The 23,405-nt window shown below is 35.6% G+C and overlaps 1 protein-coding gene across 2 annotated transcripts; it reads left to right on the top strand.

The window, feature by feature from the left end:
- Positions 1-70: 70 nt before the first annotated feature.
- Positions 71-22,566, top strand: LOC306666765 (nephrocan-like; the record flags this gene model as incomplete). Of its 2 annotated transcripts, XM_079149018.1 has the most annotated exons (4): positions 71-487; positions 8,755-8,902; positions 14,794-15,695; positions 21,938-22,566. In XM_079149018.1, 3 exons carry the CDS (start codon positions 8,828-8,830, stop codon positions 22,383-22,385), a joined length of 1,425 nt encoding a protein of 474 aa, XP_079005144.1. In that variant the 3' UTR covers positions 22,386-22,566. The 2 variants fall into 2 exon arrangements, with proteins under 2 accessions (XP_079005144.1, XP_079005143.1); XM_079149017.1 differs by lacking the exon at positions 71-487 and having other exon boundaries at positions 8,714-8,902.
- Positions 22,567-23,405: the final 839 nt, after the last annotated feature.

Raw genomic sequence — 23,405 nt, 5'->3', positions numbered from 1 at the left:
CTATGACAGGCTTCGGCCTAGGACCAGCCTGTCAGCGGCCATATTGACAACTGGCAAAACTTTGCTTCTATCCTTAGAGAAATGGAGGCGCGTGGTGCCTGCTTCCAAGTTGGAAAGAGAAGGGCGTCCACGTCGCAGAAAGTAATGGCTTCCGCCAGTTTGACTTCACAGTGGACGGGACCGGTTCCAAAACCTCCAGGGAAAGTTGCTGTTGTGTCCAGTGGCAGAGAAGGGCGGTGTGAGCATGCGCTAATAGCCACGTTTTACCTTTTCTATTCCAGTTCCTGCTTAGGGTGGGGTGGGTAGATACACAGGCTCTTCTTGGCAAGCCCTGCAATACATTCCTGTTAGTAACTTCCTGAAGCTGCCCATTGAAGCTGGCTTACCGGGTTTTGCTGATTAAAATCAGACAGGCCTGGGTTAATGTTTTACACCCCATCACATACTGGAAGCCTGCCGTCCGAAACTTACTTCACTCAGCACTAAGGTAAATGTTCAGCTTCAGTGCTTGGCAGATGGTGTTAATCTTGTTACACCATAGGCCACACATTTCTAAAACAACTACTTTACATGGTACAATTATTATTTTTAGGGGAGGGTACTGGGGATTGAACTCAGGAGCACAGAACTACTTAGCCACATCCCCCCCCCCCGCTTTTTTTTTTTTTTTTTTTTTTGTATTTTATTTAGAGACAGGTTCTCACAGAGTTGCTTAGCGCCTCGCTAAATTGCTGAGGCTCGCTAAATTGCCTCTGCCTCCCAAACTGCTGGGATTACCAGCGTACGCCACCGTGCTCGCCTTGGTGCAATTTTTTGAAAAACTATTACAGTGTTCCCACTCATGACATTTCAGAAAAGCAAATATATGTAGGAAAAGAGGAAATGCTGGAAAATGATACTGGCCAAATTGTGTGCATGCAGGACTATGCAACAACAAAACCCACCATTATGTTTATAATACACCAATAAAATATGGAAAAAGAAGAAAATGAAGATTCATATGGTCATAAATACATTGAATGCAGACCCCACTTGCGGCAATAAGGACACAAAAACTAATGAGACATTACCTTTACTCAAACTGAGCTCAGGTTAGTGAGGGTAACAACTACAACTTGAAATTTTGCGTGCATTTAGAAGCATTGAACAACTGCTCTTTGCATTCTGCCTACCCATTCTCAACCCTCTTGTCTAAGAGTAGACAGTGCTGGAAAGGGAAGAAGAAACCAGTCTGATTAGAGTAGGCTAGTAGGAACTGTCTTTCCTGCATTGCTTAGGTTAGTATTTAGGACTGAGTACAGAATCTTCTGTGATTTGTTCTTTGGACAGACCCTTCTAATTAGTCATCGACCAAAGCCTGTACTCCGTGCCCCTCGTCAACTGCAACACCAAAGAGAAACAAGAAATCATGGCTTCAGTTTACACTCCGGTTACTTCATCTGCTGGTTAGCATCAGGGAATAAACTTATCTGGCTTCAGCGAATTTAGCTGTGCAAAACTTATCACGAGATCCTTGCCTTGAACTTAAAAATGGACCTTCACACAGGTCTTAGTATACCATAAACAATATAAAACTAAAATTTGCATCCCACTCCGTTCTCTTCCAAAATTATCTTTATTTTCATCTGCAGTGTTTGCAAGAATCATTACTAGAGCTACCAAACTCCTAGCCACTTTCTCTATATTTAGCAATGCATTTTCAGGAACTTGAAGTAAAAAGTTAAAAATTTGTGGCAGAGGGAGGGAAATGTATAGAACTTCAATAATAACAATTTTAATCATTGGGTATGTAATATGTGTTAGGCATTGTGCTAAATGCTTTATTTTGATTTTCACAAAATCCTCTGAGGTGAATATCATCACTTTTTAATAAATGAATCACAGAGAGCTTAAGTATCTTGGTAAGATCACACAGCTAGAAAGCTACAGACTTAGGTTCAGTCTAGGAGTTTTTTTACTCCAAAGTCTTTAACCATGGGATATAGACGACTAAGGGAATCCATTTCTTCTTGTATAAGTTTCCAGTATAATAAATTAGCAAATGAGTTCCAAAGGATTTTTTTCAAAAAGTTCTTCCCAGTTATAAGCTATATACAAATCTAATAACTTATAAGAAATGTTAACAAAAAGTAATTGAATATCCATTTTCTATTATGACTGTAGTATACATGGCCCACACTTGAATATAATCTTTAAAAAACTTCATTCAACTTCCAACTATATTGTGTGGGTGCAGCTCAGCTGCTTTTTGAGTATTCATATGTGTCCAGTGCTGTGATGTTTGATGCATACCTCTATTTTCAGAATTGCAGAACCCAGCTCCACTTCTGTTACAACTCCACAAGTCACACTATCTGTGTTTCAGAATAATTTCATGTCATGTTGTCCCTTCTATATAGAAGTTGCTGTATTTGTCTGTACTTGCCATCTTGTTACTACATGACCATTTCAAATGCTCCGAAGGTGCTCTAATATGATCTTTAGCCCACAGAAAGGTTTTGCAATTCTGCAAGTCAGAGCAGAACATGGAAGTGTAAAAGAGGGCTTGGTATTCAAGTGCTGCCATCTGTTGTCAGTGAACTCTATCTACATTTGTGGTCTTCACCTCAGGAACTTGGAATTGTACTTAATCGCAATACTTGTGCAATTTGATTTCCAAGAGATTAAAAAAAATCTTGACACTTTTATTTGCAGTTGGATTGGCATAAACTTCCAAAAACTGTTTCACAAGTTATGCTTTTGTGATATAAAACAACGTAATATAAATAAAATATGACAGTCTTATCCCTAAACAGTTTTGCCATTAAGAACAAATAGGGTGGAGACTGAGGAAAATGAAGAAAGAGAGAAGATGCTAACAGTTTCTTGATAGGTACTAGTCATTAGTTGTGAGATATAAAAATACTTGTAGAGCATGATTAATTTCAAAGACACTGTAAACAACATATGCCCACCTTGGAAAGGAGAGGGAGACTGTTTATTCACCTCTTCTGTGTTCCAGGTTCTATACTGTTTCACTTGTTTCATTTAATTTCCAGTAACTCTATAAAAAAAAAAAAAAATCAAGGGCTGGGGAGATAGCTCAGTTGGTAGAGTGCTTGCCTTGTAAGCACAAGGCCCTGGGTTCAATCCCCAGCACCACAAAAAAAAAAAAAAAGAAAGAAAAACCCAAAGAGTTTATTAAGTGCTATTGGTGGTTATAAAAAGATGTATGATGAATAACTACAGTCAAGAAAATTCACTGCCACTTTATTTGAGCATTGTGGGAAAATATTGGAATATTATGCTTATATGTATTATTCATATTTATTAAATTTATTATATGTTTGCCAATAATTTGAAATAAAGAAGTAAATTTGGGCATTCTAAAGTGATTTATCATCTTCATTATCCTTGTTTTTTTTTAAATTATAAAGGGATAGCTTTGCTCTCTTGTTTATAAAACTTGAGAATTTTAGTGGAATAATTTGAGAGTACCTTAGACACCTTCTTCCTTCTCATATGAAGCTATGGATTCCATCACTATTTAGTTTTTTGCAAATATCTGCTATAGCAATTGTCATATTCTTTTGGAGCCCCCTAGACTATAAACCCCTTGCTTATCTGTATCTTGCTTATCTTAGAATCTCAGGTGCTAACACAGGATCTGGAATGTGGCAGGAATGCTATAACTGTGGAATAACTTCAATAATGAGATATTCCAGCAATATATGTAGGAAATTTACAGACACTTTGCAAGACATACTTTTGATACATGCTAGAGAACATAGTAACATAGACTTTAATATTGTCTTGGGGATTAGGGATATTTATAAAATACACATTAATTTCTAAAATTCAAGGAATATTTTCCTCAACCAAAAAAAGAGGGCTTTATTTAATAATGTTCTGGCTTCTTTGACTAACAAATCAAGCATAACTTAGATTTCAAGAATTATTTTACCCATTTCAGAGTTAAAATTTACTAGATACTACATTTTCTATGGTATGGTCAAACCTAGAAACAAAGCTATTTTGATCCCTATTACTACATTTCTATTACTTTACACAATTAAAGATTGACTGTAACTGCTTTTCCATGGTTGCCTGGTCTACATTCACATTTATCCTTTCCCACAGCTCCAGGTTTGATTCAATGTTATTGAAAACCACCATTTATCAACAGTGATATCAGAGTTTACAAGTCATTGATTCTCTTCTTTCATCTACTGTCAAGTCACTGTTTATTTCTTAGATTGTCAGACTTTACAGATCAAACACACACACCTCCATCAGCCCCTGTCATTTGTTTCTTATAGATTAGTCCTATAGGGACCTCCCAAACAGGTTCATTCTAAACCCTCTCAACATTAATTATCTTTTCTTTGCACTTTGATTAAAAATCTAAGAATACTGGGTTGGGGTTGTAGCTCAGTGGTAGAGAACTTGCCTAGCATGTGAGGCACTGGGTTTAATTCTCAGCACCACATAAAAATAAATAATGGTATTGTGTCCATCTACAACTAAAAAATATTTTTAAAATATATAAGAGTACTTTCAATTATTGATAAGAATTTGTATAGTCTTATAAATTATCAAATCAGAAAATTATAGTGAAAACAATTACACAAAAAGTCATGTCGCAACATGACTTATTTTGTCTCTGATTGTGACTCACTCAAAAATTGGATCTTGTGGCAATGTTGAACAGAGGGAGTGAAGAAAAAAAGACTTCTCTAGTGAAAATTTATCACTACATATGGGGACCGTCTGTATTTGAACTCCCTTCCTCTATTTAGGGAATCCCCTACCTTATGTATCTCCTTGGTGGGAGATAGAGTCCTTCCATAATGTACAGGAAATGTCAATTGCTTTTCCAGTTCTGTGACAACTGGACCTAGGCTCAGCTAACTATAATCATCCACCTCAAATTTTAACGGGGAGATAGTGAAGTAGTGATCAGTATTGTCTTTGGTAGGGAGTAGAGAGGAAAGTGGAGATAGGAGCATCCAATTTAATCAGCAGTTAAAATGAATGTATTCCATTTCTGGTTATAGTAGAGGCCAGGTGATCAATGTTCTGTCCTAGCAGTAGTAGTGCTGTCCCCACTTGACTGAGGTGCAATTTTGCTTGTGATTCTGGCAATGTAGACTTCTTTTTATTCTTGCCCATTCCCAAATTTGTTTTCAGATTTTCCCATATTCCCATGTACTATGCAGTTTTCTCCCAGTATTTCCTTTTCTGCTTAATTGGCGAAAATTTGTTTTTGTTGCAACCAATAAGCCAAATGGATACAACTAGCATTTATACCTTTTGCACATGGATTAAACAAGCCTTGGTCCATTTCATCTTTTCCTTTTTGTAACACGGAAATTATTTCCCTCATTTTTATCTGCATTTGATAGGAGATAAAAATGAAGGTTAGGGGTTTAAGTAATGGAAGCATTTCTTTTTCTGTTTTACTTTAAACTTACACTTTCCATGCAACATGCTCCAAAATAAGCAAATACCTTTAAAAAGAATCATGTATACTTTTTAAAAATTCATTATAGTATCTTTTATCTGAGGGAGGTTTTAATTTTTTAAAGTCTTCTGTTTAGCTTTTCTGATCCTTTTTATGGTCAGAATCATGAGCTGATGATTCCAGTATCAGGTCAGAAAGAATTTATATTAGTCACTTTCCTTCCTGGAATTAAATTTCCCATTGACAGTAGGAAAGAGGGTATTGATTTAGATGATCTCTAAGGTTCCTTTCAGTGCTGACATTCTAGGAAACTAATAAAAATTCATCAACATCAAACAAAAATGTTAAATCTTCCTTTTGAGCAAAACATGAATATTCCTTAAAAATTTGAGATTTCTGCAGATTTTTAAAAATTCTGGTATAATACGCTTTCATTAATAGCTTCCAAAATAGTACACATGATATTAGGTAGCTTCAGGGTTTTGGCCAGTTATTGCTTGCCTTTTGCTTTTAATAAGTAAGGAAACACCAATACCTATTTCATAGAGATATATACATTGTGTTCATCTCACAGTTTCTTAACAATGGCACCATTGCAAAATTCTTTGTTGGGCGTGCTATCCTGCTCAGTGAAAAGTGTTTAGCAGCATCCCTGGCCACTATTTACTAGAGAACAGTAGCACGATTCCCCTTCCCTCACATTTTTATGACAATCAAAACTGTTTGTAGGGAAAGTGGGAGAATAAGTTCAAAGGAACCGCTGGTTTAAGAATCTGAACCAGGAATCCAATCCAAATTCAAATTCAGAACATATTGCTTGAGATTGCTATCTTTCCTGTGTTGAAAGATTAAACCTAGATTCTGAGCTGTATTTTGAACAGAGTTGCTGGTTGAGTCATTGAGTTTTCACACTTGAGAAAGACACCCATGTTCTATTATTTGCTTTCTTATCCAAAGAAACCAAATAAAAATAATCAGATTAGGTGGTGTTAACTCTTTGGGAGGAAAGGATTGCATGCCTTACACTTCAAAGTACTCTTGAGCTGAAGAGCTAGAAGCCTGAACTTTATACCCTTGGCTCTTAATCACCATCTGAAAACTCCAAAACTCAGCAGAAAGTAAGATAGAAGTTGAGTAATGGTGGCAGCTTCTATGGCTTACTTCCTAGTACAGTAAACAGGCAAAGGAGCCTGTCACCTTTAAAGCAAATACAACAAAACATGCAAATCCTTCAAAAACTCAGGCTGTACCTCTATATCATACTTTCTCTGCAGTTTATAGTATCAATAAAACTTTGCCTTCTCCTTAAAAAAAAAAAAAAACTGAATTCTCAATGTAAATGAATAGATGTAGTCTGGGAATCACAGTTCTTGTATCTGTCAGAGATTTCCTGAAATTTGTTTGATGGAAGTTATTTACATTTACAATGGCAAAATTGGGAAACAACCTCAGAATTCAGTAGTTAAAAATTAAATTATGGGCAATAGTCTTGATGGAGAATTATTCAGACATTCAAGTTTGTGAATACCATGAAATAATATGAAAAATATTATAATAGTGAAGAGAGCAGAATATAAAGTTATATATGAGTGTTCACAAGCTGATTAGATAAAATTATATAGTGTAATATTAGAAATTATGCCAAAATTATAATAAAGCTGATAGAATTACCATAAAAATAAGAAAAACTTATACTCAAAGGAAAGAGAATCCTATTGTCACCAAGAAGAGAAAATAGAACTCACTGCTATGCTACATAACAAAAACTTATTGATTGTAGATGAGATTATAAGCTTTTATAGGTATTTTATTTCATGTAACATGAATTTGCCTTTTTAGCAACTCACAAAAAAATGTTCAGTGAGTATTTCTCTTGTCTTTTCAAAGCCTGGGCATAGAAAAGAAATAGAAATAGAAATAGAATATTTGACTTTGGATAGGACTAAAGGTATTTTTTTTCTTCCTTGCCATTTTTTCAAAATTTATTTTATTGAGCATTATTTGATATTTGAAAATTCTAAAAATTAGAAGAATTCTATTATGAGATAAAAAACAATACAAAAGATTGTAGAAAGAATATTGACAGAAAAGAATCATCATTATCATTCCATGTCTCTGATAGTTAAAGAAGAAAAAAAAAAAGAAACAGGAAAAAGCATCAGAAAGGGGGAGTAGAAAAAGTCTTTTTGGAAAAGCACATAAAACTCTTACTCTAGGAATGAAATGAATTGATTATCAGATCAAAGAAGCTTTAGCTTTAACTGACAATTATAGCAGTGGTTGAAGAGGAGTTTCAATGCTAAAAAGCATTTTGGTTCTTTGGAGCAACCAGCTGAGGCTCATTATCAGGAAGAAATTCAGTTCTTCCACTTAAGGGGTTTTCTACATTATCTACATTTTCTGCTTAAAATGCTTTTCCTTTTTTAACCATTTATTTTTTAAAGCACACTATTGAAATACTTTGCAAAAGTCTCAGCAGGTATACTGGGAGCAAGACAAAAAGCCACAACAAAGAAGTGCCCTATACAAGTGAACTTTCCCCTCTGCAGTCAGTGAGGTTTCAGGACTGACAAATTACCTTGAAAAAACTAGAGACCTGTTCTACCATTATTACAAATAAAGATGTTTTGTTCTTAACATGGTCAGCAATATTTTTGAATGACAAAGATATTTTCTAAAATATGATATTTGGATGGATCAAATGATAGATGAATGAAATAAGTTATCTGTGACCCTAAATAACTCTCCATTGTATTCCATTGTTTCATCTAGCAATAAAATGTTCCTAAAACAACAATAACGAATATAAAACCTACCTATTTTCCCTTACTAGTTAATGTGAGAAGAAAACACCTGCCAGTTTCACTCCTACAAAAATGGTTTTAATATAGGGTCACAGAAAATTCAAAGGTTTTATGGCCCACTATAAAACAGCTCTTTGTCTTTTCCCACTAATTCCCTAGTGTCACGTTTAACAAAACAAGGAAACTACAGATAATAGAGGTGTTTGCAGATTAGCCTTCCAAGCCATAAATAACACAGGGTTTTGCTCACCTACAAATATTAAGGCAGCTTATCAATGTTTAAGCCCCTTCCCCTTTGTCATGGTTGCTAACATTTTAACCCGGACAAATTGAGAATTTTTTCTTTCCTGTCTTCTTACATTGACAGAGTACACATTCATAAGATTCTATGATCAGATTTCATGGTATAAAGAGTGAGACATCACCTAAACTCCAGCCTGCTACCTGAGAGCCCCTGATTTGGAAGATGCAGCTGCTTTATGCCCTTCTTGTTTTGTTCTCTCTTAGCGATGGTTTCAGTCCTAACTGTCCAGGAAGATGTAGTTGTGATTCTGTGCAGTCGGTGCAATGCTACAGACTGATGGAGGTGCCATCAGGTATTCCTCCCACCACCAAGAGGCTCTACATTAGCCATAGCAAAATCCAGCACCTCCAGGTAACCAAGTCATTCTGCGCTCAAGTTGCTGCCGTTTTATTTTGTGAGACATAGTGTTGGGTGAGTGTGGGGTTGTTAAATTTGATTTAGATATCATAATTGAAAAGTGCTAGTTATCAAGTTAGGGTAGTTGTACTAGCTACCTGCTTGCTCTATACTACTGAGATGGCAGTAGAAAAACCTCTGGGTATTTCTTTTTAGGAAAAAAGCAGGGGTGGGGGAAACCCAGAATCTATAATTAATAATATTGTATTTCAATATTTGAAAAAATTTAAACTGTTTTGTTGCAAAGTAAAAGTAAAGAAGGGCCTATTTCTTTAAAACAAAACACACAAGAAAAGAACATATTTTCATTTTATGACCCAGAATTAAGAATCCCTTGACCTTTCAAGGGAAAACATTTTATTTTATGCTATGCATGGCAGATGACAGAGTACCATAAGGCTATCAGGATGAGCTCAGTGTATCAGAATAATTCACACAAATCCACATATCAGTCAGGTATCACTGTCTTTGTGGAAACCAATACAGAGGAAATACGTTTTTGTTGTGTCAGGTTATCTACAGATCTCATTCTGTGTGTTTTTAAGTATGACTTTTAAATTATGCTCATTTATCCAGAGGACACTGTGAAGAATGCTGTAGATTTTTCTAACTTTTACAACACAAAAGAACTTTTATGTTTGATCTTTGCTTTTTTGAATGGTATCAACAAATTAGGGTTCTCATTCTAGTTTTCTCAATAGAGATGTCACTCTTGACAAATAGTTAAAAACATCTTCGGGCCTCACATTTTGCCAAAGTAAGTTATCTCAGGCCTCTTCTAGATAGAGCATTCTGTGACTCTCTTGATTTTCCCTTTCCTGCTTGCTGCTACTTCTTCACAGTACCAAATTCTGAGAAAATACCTCTTAATTAGTCAGGTACAGAGAGGTAGCAAGTAGATGTATTCTTCCATCAAATAAAGACAATCCCCTTCTGCATTTGGTTAAAATATTTTCATGTAGGCATCAGAATTTAATATATGTGCCATGGTATTTATGTCCAGGTTCAATAGTCATAGTTGCCTCGTCTCCATCTGTTTATGTTCCTTTTCTGGCCCTGTAGTGCCTAAAGTCAGAGTGAGTCTGACCCTTTCAGGTCAAGCAATTTAAGCAAGACACCTGGAAGGTGTAACACATTTCAACCTGATCTGTCAATGAACTGGCCTGTCAACTAAGCCTAATAATGATTCTACTCCGCCACTTTGTAACCTATAAGATGAAATTATACCTCTCATCAAAAAAAAATCAGTTATTGATTGGATCAGTTTGTCATTGATTTAGGCTCCTTAAAACATGGCATTGCCGCTCCCCTAACTTTACACTACTTGTCTCTTGGAAGGACAGATCACATTAGAAAGACGAGCGAAAGACAGAATTGTTTCGTTAAGGAAATAAAAAGCCCTGAGCAATGATAATTCTCTTTTGAAAATGCTCAGGTTTTAAATGACCGTATTTCACTTGTATTTGATGAATACATTGTATATTCTGTTTATTTGGTCTGAACTTACAGAATCAAGTACCTTTACTTATAGGAAAAAAGTGCCTTAAAATGAATCATTATATTAATATTAATAAAAATTACATATAACTATGTTTATGTTAATAAATATGTATCACAATTTAAAATGTTTATGTGACTTATTCCTATAAATCAACTGTTTGGGACCATGAATGCTGTGTTTGAGGGTGAATATAAAATATTAAAAATTCATAGTTTTTGCCCTCAGGAAAAAAGAGATTTTATTTACACTTTTATCTATAAAAATTCCTACCTCTTTGAGGTGCATGCCATTGGGCTGTAATAGTCTTTCTTTGTTTTTCTGTTTTATACTGTGTCTCTTGTCCCTTTCCTGCTGGTTCACAGTCCTCCTTCCCATCCTAAGACCTGCATCTTCTTGGGCACCTTTAATGTTCATGTGCATGGCTGGTCTGATGTCCCAGTTTCACACTTTCTTGAACTCATAAAAACAAGTACCTATCTTCTTTTTGACTTCATTTCAGCCAGTTTGATTTTATCACTTATTTATATCATAATCATGTATCATACTTCTCTACCCAGAAAATTTTGAATTTGGTTGTTATCTCGTCTTTCAGCTGTCAACTCTCTTTCTACCTTAGGAATTTTTTTTTTTTTTTTTTTTGCAATGCTGAGGATGTGATACCACACTTTTATGTCCTCATTATTCCTCTCTTATATGTCTTTTCTACTATTTTTGTAGGTTTCCTTTCCTCTAACGCGCCTCCCTTTTTGGAGTTTCTTCAAGGAATCTGAATCTTCAGCTATGCTTTTTCTTCTTATACTCACTCCCCTTAGGTGATTTCATTGTATCTAAGTGACAGTGGCTCCCATAACGGAATTTCTAATACAGATTTTCTCCCCATATTTCAGATTTATCCAGCTGCCAACTGGACTTTTTAGATATATGAAAAGGATCCCAAAACCACATATCCCAAACTTAATTTAGTCTTTTCCTCTAAATTTGTGATCTTTTGTGACTCACTTCTTTCACCTAGCATGTCCTCAAGTTTCATCCATGTTGTAGCACTTATCAGACTTTCCTTCCACTTTAAGGCTTACTGGATTCCATTATATGTATATACTAAATATCATTTATTCACTCATCAGCTATTAGACATTTGAATAGTTTCTTCCTTTTAGCTATTATGAATGATGCAGCTGTGAATATTCATATTTCAACCTACCCAAGCCACTCCTATTTTGAGGCATGCAGGTTCAGTTCAGTACTTTGTGTCCACATATGCAAAACATAATTTAAATATGCCTTACTGTTACTATTCACGCAAACCAAAGTGTTATATTCTCTTCAAAGGCAAAGGGCAAATGCAAATGTAGTTATGGTGGCAGACAATTAAAATGATTCTATTTACATATTTTGTAAGAGAGCAGCCGCTTCATCTAACTTCTCCTTGGTAAGAAACATGTAAACACAGTTTATAACAAGTAGTGGGATTATGAATTATTTTTATTTTCTTTCCATATTTTTCCAGAATTTTAAGATTGTTTATACAGAACAAATGTTGAATTCCAACTTTATTTTACAAACTCTTCACTGGCTTGGTTTACACAGGTCTGAAGTCATATCTTTGTGGGTATGTGGTACATTGGACCCATAAGAAGACCAAGGAAGGTGTGTGGCCCTCTACTGCTTGGAGTAGAGCCTGCAGTGAATTGAAACTAGAAACAAAGCCTTTTGTCAGAAAGCCAGCAGGAGCAACCTCGTACTGTACTTGATATTACTTGCCTTGTTTTTTAAAGCAACATTGAATAAGCTGCCAGCTCCAAGGTTAGCTCTAGGGCAAAAGCATCTTTTTCCACATCTTGTGAGTACACCATTGCTGAGGCCATGGAAATGAAAAATTAGATCTGGCAGGTTCTTCCACCCATTAATAGCTCTGTAAAACCCACAGAAAAGTTGAAAATTGGTGGGTATCTTCTTCATTGCTTGTGACACCATGACTTTATACTCTTGCTAGCAGGATGTGCTTGGACAGGTGATTTCACTTTATTAAGCCTTTGTTTCCCTTTCTGAAAAAAAGCAATAATAATGCTACGTATAGGGCTTTATAAAGAGTAAATTTTGTAAATACTTAGAAAACGGTAGCCATTTTAATATTAGTAATTAAAACTAGTCTTTATTGACTGACAAAAAGAAAATGAACATGTATTCTTTGCTTAAAGAAAAAAAAAACTAGCTTCTAGATTCAGGCAAGAATATGAAGGCACGTTTTGATTTCCCTCAGTCACTATATGGCATAAATAGAAAGGAAAACAGAGAAACTTTAAACATCACACTTTGTCTAGTCCCAAAATAAATTGCCTGTCCCGATTCATGTCACCTTTGAGACCACATAGTTAGCAATCTTTCAGGGTTCTTGTCACTTGGATACCAGTGAAAATATTAGTAACACTGGGTTCTTTTGGGAGTTCAGCAGTCCAAGAAGTGAAGATCCATGACGACAGTCACTTCTGAATTTATGTGAAAGATAAGTCAGTTTGAATGGAGCACAGATTAAAGATCTCTTGCATCTTAAGCAGATCATTTAACTTTTTGTGACTTGAAATCTACCACTGAAATGGTAGGTTTAGACTTATTAGTCGCTAAAATATGTCTTTTGAAAACTTTGTGATTGTGTTCAGATCTTGAGTCTCTTAAAAAAAAACAAAAACAAAAACATTAATTGTAGGCCAAATGCAGTAGAAAATGGTGAAGCCAAGGAAGGAAATGCTTTGGAGTCACATAGATCTTGTTCAGTTCTTGACTCTTTCATTTCCTAATACCCTTATCTAGAAACCAGTGTTGACAATAGCAAACTTACAACATTATCTGAAGATGGATGATAACATATAAAAAAGCATTTGAGGACTGGGGATGTAGCTCAGAGGTAGAGTGCTTGCCTGGCCTGTGCAGTGCAAGCAAAAACAAAAGCACGTGGCAGTTGTAGATATTCAACAAATGCAAGAATAAAATTGCAAGCATTATTGGGACTAAACAAATTAGTGCAACTGATTAATTCTTATTAATTCTGATTAATAAGAAAATGTCAAATATTAGCAGCAATATATAATGCAAGGCAGCTGCCAAAAAAAGGAAGAGTAAAAACGTCCATTTATGGAAATTTTAATCCCATCCATTTATGGAATCTTTCTAAAAGAATAATATATTAGAAGATGCTTATGTACCATAATACATGTCATATGTCTTTCCATAATATAGATACCTACAATAAATATGTGATACAAAATTAACTCACTTTGAAGGTGTTAAGTCACACATTGGTATTATAAAAGGACTCAACTGCATAATTAAATCAAATATTTAGAAGCCATGGATAATAAAATTCATACAATTGTGTGCTAAAAATTTCAGCTAAATCAAATTCTGCAACACGTTGAAAATTTTGTGACTATTTAGCAACCTGAAGAAAACATGCTTAAACACAACCATACTTTTACAACCAATACAAATATTGTATCATTGAATAAAAGAGGTGGATGTCAAGTTAGGAGGTTGGCAGACATGCAGAGAGATAGAGGAGCTTGCAAAACATGAGGGACATATATCAGACTTAGTAATTATGTAAATTCCAGGAGAAGAATAGCTTTAGGTCTGGAATATTTGGATGAATGAAGTTCCCTAGAGATGGAGGGAGATTCATTTATAAATTTGTTTCTTTATGGATCTTTTCATTGGTAATGTGCAAACTGGGGATAGGAAACAGGTGAGCTCATTTTCCAAATTATAATATAGTTGAAAATGTTTCTTAGTTAAGTATATCCTACTGATAGTGGAATCTGGAACATTTGGAAGTTTTACTTTTAATTTTTTTAAAGGGAAAACATTTTTAAAATGTCATAATTTCAAAAATCCAAGCAATCAAATATCCTTTGTAATCTTACACCCTAGAATTACCAAGTGTTAATAGTTTGGTGAAAGATTTATAGATTGTTCAATATCTGGCTATGATAAGGTAATAAAACAAAAGAGCACTCTACTGCACAATGAATCATTATGCAATTTGTAAACACTTCTTCCTAGAAGCAAATTTGTGGGGTCAGAGAATACACAGTTAAGAGTGGACCAATATTACATGTCTAATAGTGTGTGAAAGTGCTTGGGATATTCTTGATATCTTAAATGGATGTTCACAATCATCAATAAAAGTAACAGGATCTAAGTGTCAACCCTTTTCCAAGAGATAATTTTAAATAGAACCTGAAAGGAAATCTGGATTATCATTAGCATCATAATGATAATTTATGCAGAATTTTTTCACTATAATCTTGTTTTTTTTTTTCCCCCTTCCTTGTCCCCATCTCTTTTGTAGCAATCTAACTTCACCAGAATGTTGTCACTGGAAGATTTTATTCTTCTGGCCAGTGGAACAGAGTCTGTAGAAAATGACACCTTCAAAATTCTGAGTACCCTGAAGACCTTAGAACTCTGGAAAAATAAGTTAAGACGAGTCCCCAGTGCTCTCCCAGCCAGTCTCGAAGTGTTGAAACTAAATGATAATTCAATATATGCCCTACATGGATCAGATTTTGAAGGACTGAAAAAATTGAAAGTTCTTGAACTTAAAAACAACCTGATCTCTTCCCTGTCTCCAAGCATGCTCTCCTCCCTTGTCAGTTTGCAAAGTTTGATGGTGGATGATAACAACATAGAGTCTGTAACTGAACCCCTCATTCTTCCCCACTTGAAACACATGAGCATGGAGAATAATAAGCTACATCTTATATCGGGTAGCTTCTTTACTTCCCTGCAGTCTTTGCAGTTTCTCAGTTTCAGTGGTAACTTTCTAACTAAAATTCCTATTAATCTACCCAAATCCTTGCTATCTTTAAAGATGGAGAGAAACCAGCTCAAAGTGGTGAGGTTTCGAGATGTGAAACACTTGGAGAATCTTTCCCATCTTTACCTGTCAGAGAACCTCCTCTCTTCCATTGATGGGGCACAGCTCCTTACCAATTTAACTACTCTTGAGGTGTCCCAAAACCAACTTCAAACACTGCCCCTCAGACTACCAGTAAGACTACAAAAGCTTGACTGTAGCAGTAATCAGATTCAGAGAGTTACAGCACGAGACTTTCAGGACCTACAAGACTTGAAACATCTGTTTCTGGACAACAATGTTGTCAGCTTGTTTGAAGCTGGAGCCCTTCAGAGGTGTTCTCAGCTGTCCAACCTGGCCCTGGAGCAGAACCTGCTGTTGTCTATACCTTTAAGGTAAGTGCGTACTGTCATTTATTGTAGCTATTATAAGCATTTTCCAAAGATTGGGACATATCAGCATATTTCACAAACAACGAAATGAGTCAGCAAACATAACAAGGGCTTAGGGATAGAAGTTTTAACTGGAGGTTTGAAATCTCCAGCTCTCAAACCAAATCTAGCACTAACTTAATTTATCTTGTGCACAGGACAAGATTCTGACAGGTGATATCTATAAAGACAAAAATAATATGATGATATTGTAAAAAGCATCAAGGCTTCTAAGTATGTATTATATAGATAACCAACAGGCAGGCTGGGCATGAGTGGCCACCAGCAAAGCAAAGATACCAGGAAAAATTGAGGGATCATATACAGTAAGACTAATATTTTTTAAATAATTTAGGTAATAGCTATGGGGGAAAATTGAAACTTTACAATGCAATTCTGTATTTGTTTTGAATTATTTATTGGGGAGCCTCATATTCTCAGTGCTATAACCTTTAAAGGGCTTAATTAAGCTGGCTCTGCTTATTTCTTCATGTGTCTGCATGAGTGGGTGAGTCCATCTGTGTTGGCCTTACCTTATGTTTTTAGGTATCTCTTTAGCTCTCTTCTTCTCTGTTCTTTCCTCTCTCCCTTTCCCTCTCCCCATCTCCTCCTCCACTCTTCCTGTTTTGAACACTTACCACATGCCAAGTACCAGGTACTTGGAACACATAAATGTAAGAAAAGTGATACAATTTGCGGTTCTGTACAACCTAAATTCTAACAAGAGAAGACTGACAATAAATGTAATATACAAGTAAAGTATATAATATTTAGACCACGTTAGGTATTATAGTTATAACAACAACAACAACAAAAAAGGCACAAATATACCAGGTCTGCAGTATAGAAGGTGGAATGGCTGCAATTTTAATTAGCGTAAGCACAGTAACCATTATGAAAAGGTAAGCTTTGAGCAAAGACTTGCAGGAGGTGAGGGATTTAGCCACGAAGCTATTTTTAGAGAAAAGTGTCCTAAACAGAAGAACCGCCAGCACTAGCCCCTAAAGCACGAACAAGCCTAATACTTGCTACTTAAGAATTTTATTACTAGCCTTATTTTATATTACTGAATGTTCCTACTTGAAGAAAAAAAAGTTGTATATAAAATAAAAACTATAAAGCAGGGGATAAGAAGTGACTGTCATATAAGGACATGACAGCAGGCTGTGACAACCATGGGCAAAATGTCAGTGAACTTTTCTACTCAGTGACTTTTAGAAGGCATTTAGTTAAGTCATCCTGCTAAGTTTAGTGAATGAAAATAGCTTAATTATATACTCCTACAAGAGTACTTGTGTGTTTATAAGGGACTAGAGAAAACACAATGCTTTCACTCAATGGAGTATAATAGAATTGCAAACTGCAGCTAGCTATAGTTCTCAAATCTGACTTCACAATAAAATATCTAGAAAAACATGAAACACCATACTTATGCCCAGATCTTACTTCAAACCAATTAAATCAGCTGCTCCAGGGTTGGGGCCCAGGCATCAATATTTTTTAAAATCTCTTCAAATGAATTTAATTTGCAGCCGGGGTTGGGAACCACTCAGCAAGGACAATGGAGCAAGCAATGTAAGGTGGGAGTGGGCTTTTCATGAGGTTTAAGTTAAGTAACACAACTTTATGTCCCATGAAGGACCTTGGCTAGCTATGATAGCAGAATTCCTTTGGTTTTTAAGTACCCCCAGCACCATTATCCCCTCTTCTTGGCTTTTCTTTGTACTGGAAAATGAAAATGATCCAGAAAATGTTCTCTGTGGTTTTCCTCCGATAAAGAATAAAAACATAACAGTTTTCATTCCCTATATTTGAGTTTAAAAGCTTTTATTTATGAGCTTTAAACAGTACAACTTTTCTTTTTATTTGCATGCTTATTCATACATAAAATGTGTACTATAAAACTCAGTTGTCTAGAAACATTAGTAACCTGCTCCTATTATAAATAGGATTTCTACAAACCCTTTCTTTTTCCTACCATCCACCATTTTACATTTCATCCAGAAGATAATAGTACATGGTTTGGGAAATACACATATTCAAATACATAAATAAATTTTGTGTTTATATGAATTTGCCTCAATAATAGAAGGTGATATCTAGCATTTATTACATGCTTGCTAAAATCAGCAATGAAGTTGGATACATTTGCTATTCTTTGTTACTCTATACAACAATCGTATAAAAGTAGGTTCATTGCTTGACCTATTATTTTACAAATTAGGACACTAAGACTTAGTGGTATTAAGAAACCTGTTGAAATTCATTGTCATGAGAGAGTTATGCCATTAGCACAGGACACATTTTTGTCTTTCCACAATGTTAGAATTTATTGAATAACAATAAAGTCACAAGCTACATCACTTTCATTGGTTGAAATTCACTGATTACTCCTGGGTCATTTAGTAGCCAAAAGAGCTGGCAATTATGGGTTTTTTATTCCAATCTTAATTATTATATCTGTAACACTCAAGTCACAAATCACACAAGTCACACATCACACTTTACATAATGGCATATAGGTTATGAAAGGGCAAGAAAGGGTTAAGACAGCTACAGGGTTTTAAAAGGCCACACTGACAGCAGATTCAAGAAGAATCACTGCAGGTAGTCAGATAAAATTAGGAACCTGCCAAAGAACTTGTTTAGGGCACAGTGCTGTCAGGGCATAGAACTTATTCTAGGACAGTGTCTGGATGACAGGCAATTTGGAAAGAGGCTATGCAAGCAGGGAAATGGAGCTGAGCTGAAACTCCAAAGATAAAGCAGGAGTTAGTGTTGCCTGCTGGCCTATGAAGTGTTCACTAGATGATCTGATGACCGGTCAGTGTGTGCCGCCATATCACCTTTTATGTGTTTTAGATAAGGGTGTCTCTCCATTTATATGTTTTAGATGAGGGTTTTGCATTATTTGGGGATCTGGTGTGCCTAATAAGCTCATGTGCCTGGTTTCCTTGATATGGGTTTGCTATGCTCAGGTTCTGTATGTCTCTGATTTAATTTAATAAGTTCACAGGTTGTCTGTTTTTTTTGTTTTTTTTTTTTAAATATGAGCACAATTTACTTATCAGTTTTTGTCTTATGATTGTGCTATTCTGATGGTGGTTGTTTACTTGTACAAACAGGGATTAAAGGATTTTGCATTGGCATTTGTACTCAAGATGGAATCACAAAGTACTGCTTTATAAAATGGAGTAGCTAAGAGTAGGGCACAGCCTGCTCTCCATGCATATCTTCAATAAATGGATTTAAACACAGTAGTTTAACTCCATTTCCAGGGAGTTTTAGCCACCTCACGATCCCACCTTTGTGATTTACTCTACTGTCAACAATACTTTACTATTTAGAATGCTCAAGATCTAGGCTTCACTTTTTTTTTTTTTTTTGTACTGGGGATTGAACTCAAGGGCACTCAATCACTGAGCCCCTTACCCAGCCCTATTTTGTATTTTATTTAGAGACAGGGTCTCACTGAATTGCTTCGTGCCTCACTGTTGCTGAGACTGGCTATGAACTCTTGATCCTCCTCTTAGCCTCCTGAGCTGCTGGAATTACAGGCCTGCGCCACCTTGCCCAGATAGGTTTCACTTTTTGCTGCTTCACATTTCACCAGTCTGCATCTTGGTGAACAAACAGAAGTTACATCATCTCTTCTTTATTCTCTCTTTAGTTAATTCAAATTTAGAATAGCTTTCCATTTAATCTTATTTACACGTAAGCCCCACTAATGGCAAAACCCAAAGAATATATGATGGTATTTCTAGAGGCACATTTGCCTTCAAATCACAACAACCTTTTAATATGAATCAGATTTATGTAGACAAATTATAATAAAGCAATAAGTAACTTGTCAAATTTTATAAAACCAGAATAATTAGTATTTTTTCTTATGATGTCATTTTGGCTATAAGTTGACTAGAAACATGAAAAAAAGGAAAAGGATGGAAGGAAGGGAAGAAGAAAAGAAAGAGGTATACCTAAAAACAAGTACAATTTCTACAAACAGCCAGAACTTAATAATTGTATTTGTTTCAAAGAAAATTGGCTTGTTAATTTTTATTTGCTAACATATGTAACTTTTGGGTAGTGAGCACTTTCATCTGTTAGGGTAGAAAATCAGAAGCTTCAAGAACATTAGTAACTTACCTAAAGCCATATACTGGTAAATAGAATGATCCAAGATAGAATACAGGTCTTAATAAGTAGGGATGTTTTTGACTCCTCAGTTTACTCCACTGTCTTTTCCCAATTAGATTCTGTTGTCCTCTGCAATGGAAGTGGAGTCTTAGTTACTATTACAACTAAAGTCTATGAATAGTTCATCTTTCCTTAGGGAAGAAACAAAACAAAACTATGTGTAAGAGATTTTTCCATATACTTTTTTGGAGACTCACCTTTTATAAACTGGTATATGCATAAAATTGTATTTCTTGAAGATTAACTTTAATACTGAATTTAATGCTCAAACCATTCAGTATAGAATATTTTCCCCTGGTAAATTAATCTACTTTGTTAGGTAAATTATTCCACCTAAGAAGACACTTTAAATAATTTAGGCTTTAAATACAGTCATGTGTCACATAACAATGATTCTATCAAGGATAGATTGTATATACCACAATGGTCCCAAAAGATTATATCATTTAGTGATATCATTGCTGACTTACGTTTTTTAAGTACACAGTGATGTTCGCACAATGAAATCACCTAATGACATATTTCATAGGATGTACCCTCCCATCAGGTGTTGTGTGACTGTACTAAAAAAGTCTAAATGCTTCTGTGTGTTTAGGTACTGCATAGTTTGCAATTTAATTAAAAAAAAAAAAAAAAAGAAAGAAAGAAAGAAAGAAAGAAAACCCAAGGCCAAAATTTAGGTTAACTGCCAATAATCCAAAAACACTAACTTTAAGGAATGAAATTCATAAAAGATTAATACTATGACAAGCAAAAGGTAATACTGTCATAGATTATGGTTAAAGTTGTTTGTTTTCTCTCTTCCATATAGCAATAATATAACTGGGTCTGCCATAAGTTTCTGAATACTAAATATATGAAGGTTTATCTAATGTATTCAAACTATATGCAAATAATGTAACAGAAATCGTCTCCAGTTCATTCTGATTTTTGAAAATTTTTTAATCAACAGGCATTAGCATGACATTTGTCAAACTGATATTCAAAGTATTAGGAAAACTACCCCCCGCCAAATATTATAAACCAAAAACTGATCAAGGTTGAAAACTTAGTATGCCAAAAATTAAATTCATCTGTAGTTGCTCAGTCAGAACCATGTCTAGACATAAGCACATAATCTGTTTTCAAATATTAGGGGTCATTCAACTATATATTTTTCCACTTAATATTTTAGAATATTTTTTTCTTTTTTCCCCTTTTCTCTCTGTTTTTCTCAAGTACTGCTATAGACTTCTCATGGATCTTAATTTATTTAGTGTGTTATAATCATTTACAGTTGCTGTTCCCTTTTGATATTCCCATTATCCCAAATTTGGCAGTGGGAGTCATTCCTTCCAACTGGATCCTGTGTTTGTGACATATGACTCAGTTGATTTTTTAAAGGTTTGTTAAAATACACCTAACATAAAATTTACCATCTTAATCATTTTCATCTTATAAATCAAAACCTTAAAGAGTTTTATGATTAGGAACCAGAAAAATCAGGGGTTAAAAAGTAAGACCTATGGCCTGAGGTGTCTGGTAGCTCTGGTAGCTTTCCAGGCATGGTGCTCCACCCTCCTGTCTTGGTCTTCTTGGGAGTAGTCTCCCATCATGCTGAATTGTCTTCCAGGAGCAGCCCCTATGGGGCCCACTGAAGGGCTGGCCCTGTCTGGTCACAAATTGTGAATGCAAGGAAGCCAGGAATACAGGTTGCCTTGATGATTTAGGTTTTAATTTTGTTTTCATTGTGTCTGACAAGATACAGTTATGATGATTTATCAATTGTTATTTTAATACAATAGATTAAAAATTTAGGTTTTTAAAAAAAGACAGACCCATGAAAAAGAGTTGAAGACCTATAGGATCAGACAAGTTGGTGCTTATATTTAACTTTCTAACCTAAAGTTTGTTTCCTAACTTGATAAGAACTGTACAGAAGAGGCAGGTGATGCTCAGTTTCTGCTGCCTTCTTGGTTGTGGAATGATGGTCGTGACCTTCTCTCACATCCTGTCTCCACACTTTACAGGCTCCCCAAGACCTTAGCCAGGCTGGACCTAAAAGGCAATGCCATCCAGGATATTGCTGAGAGGGAGCTCAAGGATCTCAAGCAGCTTCAAGTTCTAAACCTGAGGAACAACAAGATCTCTGCCTTGGACCTCAAAGCCTTGGAGGGTCTGCCTCGCCTCAGGCACTTGTACCTGGATGGAAACCCGTGGAACTGCACCTGTAGTCTCCTAAGAGCCAGGGAGATACTGAAGGCCAAGGGCACAGATGTGAGGGGAGGACAGTGTGCAGCCCCAGCGGAACAACAAGGGGAAAGCTGGATGTCTTCCAAGAAGATAATGAAGCAATGCGAGCAGCACTTACACTTGATCGAGAAAAGCAAAGAGGTCAAAAAGAAATCAAAACAGGAAGACTTCTCCAGCATCAAACTCAGCATGGACGATGATGATTATGATTATGAAATAGATTAAGTATGATCTTTGTTTACAGCTCAGAAAACAATTTTCAACATTTAATCTCTTAAGCAGAAATATACTATACTTTAGATATATAAACTTGTCTTTCATAGTTTTTGTTTTCGTTTTTTGAAATTGAAGGGAATAAGGGTTAAGATAAGTTGGGGTGGGGAGTAAAGTTGAAAGAAACAATGGTAAGAAGGTGTTTTCCTAATTAAAAAATAATAATAATTAATAGTAATTTGTTTATGTTTTATCCTGAAACCTAGGCAAATGATAATGTCAAATAAAATCTTATATAGCTAAAACTTCCTGCAAGTTGAGTATTTTATCAAATAAGTGATGAGTTTGATGACTTTTGTATATGAAACTGGTATTATAGGCCTACAATACAGGCTTTTGGGCTGTAAACAATAAAAATGGTCTCTGATTTACTTAAGCATAAAAGAACTTATGGGAAGATTTGGGTTAGCTCAATCAAAAGAAAAACTGAAAAGGAAAGCATGGACAGTGTGTTAGTCACTGTCACCATGACAAATTACCTGAGATAAACACTTCTGAGGAGGAAAGATTTATTTTGGCTGATGGTGTCAGAGGTTTTGGTCCATTGTAGCTTGGCCTATTGCTTTGGGCCCATGTAAGAACAATACATCATAATGGAAGCACATAGTAGATGAGGCCTGTTTACCTCAAGGCAGCTGGGAAGCAAAGGGAGAGAAGAGGTCAAGGTTCCAATATCCCCTCCATTGGCACACCCGCAATGACCTAACTTCCTCCAACTAGGCCCCACCTTTTAAAGGTTTCACCACCTCCCAATAGTGCCACAGGGTGGGGACCAATCCTTTGACACATAGGCCTTTGGAGAGATTTCAGATCCAAACTGCAATAGATAGGGATCAGAACTGCCCCGGGGCCCCATGGAGAGACCCTTAGCTTCTTCAAGAGCTCTCATGCTACAGAACGAAGCACTTTCCACTATTTTTGGTGTCTGCTTCCCTCCTTTCAAGATTTCTGTCCTCAGAGGGAGCAGTGAAT

This window comes from Sciurus vulgaris (assembly GCF_902686455.1).
Source record: "Sciurus vulgaris genome assembly, chromosome: 7".
Taxonomy (NCBI): domain Eukaryota; kingdom Metazoa; phylum Chordata; class Mammalia; order Rodentia; family Sciuridae; genus Sciurus; species Sciurus vulgaris.
This window is presented reverse-complemented; position numbering and strand designations above follow the sequence as displayed.